This window comes from Stegastes partitus, unplaced genomic scaffold (genome assembly GCF_000690725.1).
Source record: "Stegastes partitus isolate 25-593 unplaced genomic scaffold, Stegastes_partitus-1.0.2 Scaffold270, whole genome shotgun sequence".
Taxonomy (NCBI): Eukaryota; Metazoa; Chordata; class Actinopteri; family Pomacentridae; genus Stegastes; species Stegastes partitus.
The window spans coordinates 391,757-396,445 of NW_007578001.1; the positions used below are offsets into that span (position 1 = coordinate 391,757).

The 4,689-nt window shown below is 44.1% G+C and overlaps 1 protein-coding gene across 8 annotated transcripts in view; it reads left to right on the forward strand.

Annotated features, from left to right (window-relative positions):
• The window catches only part of LOC103357729 (Kv channel-interacting protein 2), a 108,907-nt gene that overhangs the window by 83,042 nt on the left and 21,176 nt on the right, over window positions 1-4,689 (forward strand). Inside the window, exon 1 of one of the 8 annotated variants that reach the window (XM_008282412.1) lies at window positions 1,083-1,164. The exons of the other annotated variants lie outside the window; for them this stretch is intronic. Coding sequence (XP_008280634.1) covers window positions 1,083-1,164 — 82 coding nt within the window. Of the gene's footprint in view, window positions 1-1,082; window positions 1,165-4,689 lie in introns of those variants that run through there. 8 annotated transcript variants of the gene reach the window in all.

Here is a 4,689-nt window from a genome sequence, read left to right on the forward strand (position 1 = left end):
TCTAAACTTGTTACATTTACCTTTTTTTTCTTTTCCTCTATGATGTTTGTCTCTCCAATTTAGCATTTTCTGTACCAAAGCCCCCCAAAAAAAAAAATCCTTTGCCCATCGAGCCCTGATAGCAACACATTTAAAAAGTTAATGAGACATTGTATCGACCGACAGGCACGTAGGCTGCAGAACAGATGCTGCAATCTCCATACGGTGAAAATACACATTTGAGACGGTGCTTGAATTCAGGTGAACAGAAATATATTTTCTTTCCATTAGATGAACCTTCTTTAAACACTCACAGTTACCAAGGAAACCGCATTAGGCAAATCAATCAAGGTAATGCCAGTGGAGCGGGAGGGTTTACCTCAACTCTCTCATCCCCAACAACAATCTGTCTTCACTGTGTGTGTGTTTGTGTGTCTCTGGCCCACTCTCTCTCCGTCTCTCTGTCTCTCTCTCTCTCTCTCTCTGGCGGTTAGTCTCTCTCCCTCTCTCTCATTTTCTATGCCATCTCCCACTCATCCTCTCCCCCTCTCTTTATCTGCCGCCTCTCTCTCACTCACTCCCTCTTTCCCCCCTCACAACACTCGCTTCCTGACAACCACTGCCAAAGGACTAGCAGGCACAAGCGCATCCCCAGATTCCATCACTCGACGGGGGCCTGGAAGAAGAAAGTGAGAGAAGAGGAGAAGAAGAAAAAAATCTTTAAAACTTTCGCCCAGCTGTTGTGACAATTTGGATGCAGCCTGTAGCTCCCGCAGTTATGGCCTCCACCAGGGGATAAGAGAGGCTGACTGAGGGCACATATCGGATGACAGAGGAGAAACACCCATTAAGTTATTTTCCTATTATTGCAATTGACTGATTTTTTTCATTTTCTTTTTAATCACTCCTCTCAGTAAAGAGTAGGGATTGGATCGAAGCAGTTAGAAGTGACCTAAAGTTGGACAAACCGCTCAGGTTGGGTGCAGTTTGACAGGTCTTGTGTTGCTGGCCGGACTCGGGTCAGCCCAACCCGGCTCGGTGGCACAGCGCTGGGCGATGACCGACGCTGGTCTCCCAAGATGTTGAGTCTGGATGGCTTGGAGATGATTGCCGTGCTGGTGGTCATGGGTCTCTTCATCAAAGTCTTGGAGCAGTTTGGGATGTTCGAGCCTGTCGGCGGGGAAGGTAATGGATATTAGTCTTATATATAGTTTCCTTGGTTAAGTGAGAATTATAGCAGAACAAAAACCTAATTTTCTGAGATTTTAAAGGTTGCGTAGGTGCATGATGGTACTTTTCTTCTGCACTGCCCATTCCCTCTGGTCCTGAGTGGGCTGTCTGAAGGTTTGGGTTACCAGTGCAACTGTGGGCCATGAAACACACTCACTCTCTCCCCCACCCCCCTTCTCTCTCTCAAACACACACACATACAGAGTAACTTTAGCTGTGGGTATGGCCTCCCTCTGCCCCTGGGGTGTGTGCTTTTACCTTTTAATCGATAGCACTATGGACAGAATGGGTCTGAGTGCTGTGTAGAGGCACTTGTCTCACTGAGGGAATGTCAGCCTTACTCATAGTAGTTGCATTAGGTTATAGCTTTGATATGCTCATGTATAAAGAGACAAAATAGGCAGATCACAGGTCAGCATGCTTTGTGGTTGGGCTGGGTAGGTCTGATGTATTCTAACAAACTTCAGTTCAGTCGTTCAGTGAATAAATGTTGTCACATCGACACTATGTCAATTAAACCGAACCTTATGGAAGCCTTTATTGATTTGCGGTAAAGCTGTAGTTGACCACCTACTCAATTATAAGGCCATGTCACAGATGTGGTGTCCGATTACAGTTTAACATGCAAATGCAACATTTTCTGAATAATAAATTGACAATGTTTTTTTTTTTTTAAAAAACTTGCCATTTATTAAAGAGTTTTCTGAAAAAAGATCCTTGTCCTGCTCTGGCTCACCTCCAGGAGCTGTCACCGCGCACCCACGCCTTGTTTGGCCTGTCTTATCAGGATGACCTGTGTTTTGTCTGCCCTAAGTCCAATCTTCTTCTCATTGTTCACACTTGCTTATCTCTTATCTCTTAGTGACAGCAGGACAGATGGGATTCTTATCCCCATTCTTTGGTTATTTTTTTCCTCTGCTCATTGCCCAGAGTGCCCTGTACACTCCAGGCAACAGTTGCGTGCTGCCATGACCTTAAATTTCCTTCTTATAATAAACATTAGTGTCAGTGCTTCTCTGCTGTAATTTTAAGACTTTACATGAAGAGCAGGCGCGTAGTTTACTCAGTTAAATACACAAACTGCATAGATTAAGCATTTTCTCTCCATTATTCTGGATGCTACACTATAGAAGACACTGTTCATCCCTGATGCACCTGCTGGACTGCACCCAGTTGTCAAGGTGTGCCAACAACTCTGTCATCTCAAAAACAGTTCCTCTTGCAAACATATCTTTCGTGCTACAGGACTCTACGCATGGATGCAGACGCAAACAAACACACACCCTGGAGGCCCCATTTGTACTTCCATTATACTCTGAGCATCACTCTTCAGCATATTTTAAACATAATTTATGGAGAATAGAAGCCTTAATAAGTGTATGTGTGCGTGTGCCAACTCCCCTGTGAGTACTTAAGTTAATGAATTTTTTTAATGGAGGAACTTAGTCCAGAAGGCAGAAGGACTGTAGAGCTCAGACTGTGTACAGAATCACTGAGGGATGTATAACCACTCCATGTAAGAGCGTGTGATATACACTTTTGATGCTCTTTAGTAACTGATCAGTTGATCTATTCTGTCCATGTGTTCGTGTGCAAAACTGGCAGCTCTTCACTCATCGGTAATACAGCCCACAGTGGCATGAGAAAAGCCACATTTTATAATGATGCTTTAAATGTGTCTCTCTGTTTTGCAAAACTAACTTTTTAGAAGAAGAAAAATACAGATAAAATATTAATTGTGGTTGAAATGCCCTCTCTTCTCCTTCTTGCGAGACTCACTTTGCCCGACTCACACTGAGTCATCTTCTGGTGAGACAGAGCGAGACAAGTAAAATAAAGACTGTGTGACTCTCATTACTTTAATGAGCTGTGCTGCTGACCCTACCATGATTAAACACACACGTACACACGCTGAATGCACACACGCTGAATGCACACACTTTTGTGGCAAAAAAGAGAGAAAACTGGATATGTGTGACTGAGGCTGCGTGCAGTACGTGTGAGGTGAGGTGCACTCTGGTCGAGAAGTTTACAAGGTTGTGATAGATTTAGAGCTAATGGCTAATGGCTGGTGTGTGTTCTTTAGAAGTTTATGAGGTGGAAATTGAAGGGATGCTCTGGACTGTGCTGGATGGCAGCGTGCCGGAGACAGGAGTTTCTAACAACACAGCATTTTCCTCCTCCTTTTTCATGTTCCCTGGATATAATTTGTTGACTTTAAGTTACTCAAAAACAAAAGAAGTCTATGTCTGAGTGTTTGCCAGCAATAAACATATCAGTTTATTTTCTTCCGCCTGCTCCTTTTACCAAGATTTACTTCCTGCTGTCTCTCAGTGGTTATGAATGACTAATTAAAAACTCCCTGGAAGCTTTGGCTTTACTTTATGTGCTGAAATGTATTGTGGTATTCCTGGTCACTGACTTCTTGAATGAAAGGTGTGGCATCTTGCCATATGCACCGCAGCCTCTTTCATCCTGTGATTTTAGAATAAATTAAACTGGCACAGAGCTTGATGAGGTAGTGGATGTCAGGGACATGTTCAAGCGCCACTTCATCACTTCTGCAAGGTCTTTGATACTCTAATGTCTCATATCAATTCATACCTGATTTGGCAGCGGGATGTGAGCCATTTGTCAAACCAGCCCGGGGAATGTAATCCTTTACTTTTCACAATGTTTTGCTTTCTTTCAGTTTCACATCAGTTCACTGAAAATTCAATATGAGTCTGTGGTGTTTGTCATTGAAGTGGCACACGGTTGAGAAACAATGGGCGGATAATTTTGTTCAGTGTGCAGTGGAGGATTCAAGGAGAAATCCAGGGATCTGATGCGCAGGATATTGCCCGAGGGCTTTGATTTACGCATAATGCTTAGGATATAGACTCTGTAATTGTCCAATTTTGTGTGCACCTTTTTGTGTATCTGCTGCCTCAAAGTTTCAAATCCCCTTCCAATGCATCTCCCTACAGTTCCTTTATTACAGACCTAAAGGCTCAGTGTTGCAGTGAGGTAGCCAACTGTTACCAGCTGAATACCATTCACCTCGATGTCCCCTTCCAAGCATGCAGGAGAACCTGTGGTGGCCACTAAAAACATGAAAGGCCCCCTCTGGTGTTTGCTTTGTCTATTATGGGTGACTGTAGAAACACTGTGGTTCAACATGGCTTAGAATGAGCCATGTTGATATGTACAGAACTGGAGCCTATGCCAGCTGACTCGGGGCGAAGGCTGGGGACACCCTGGACAGGACACCAGTCTATTGCAGGGCTACACATTGAGACAAACAAGCACATTTGCATTCACACCTACTGACAATTTAGAATCACCAGTTAACTTCAGCATGTTTGTTAGAGTGTGGGAGAAAGCCAGAGAACCCAAGGGGCACCCACACTGCACAGGGAGACCATGCAAACTCCACACAGAAAGATCTCAGGCGTCCTAACAGGAACACGAATCGGGGATCTTCTAGCTGTGACGCAG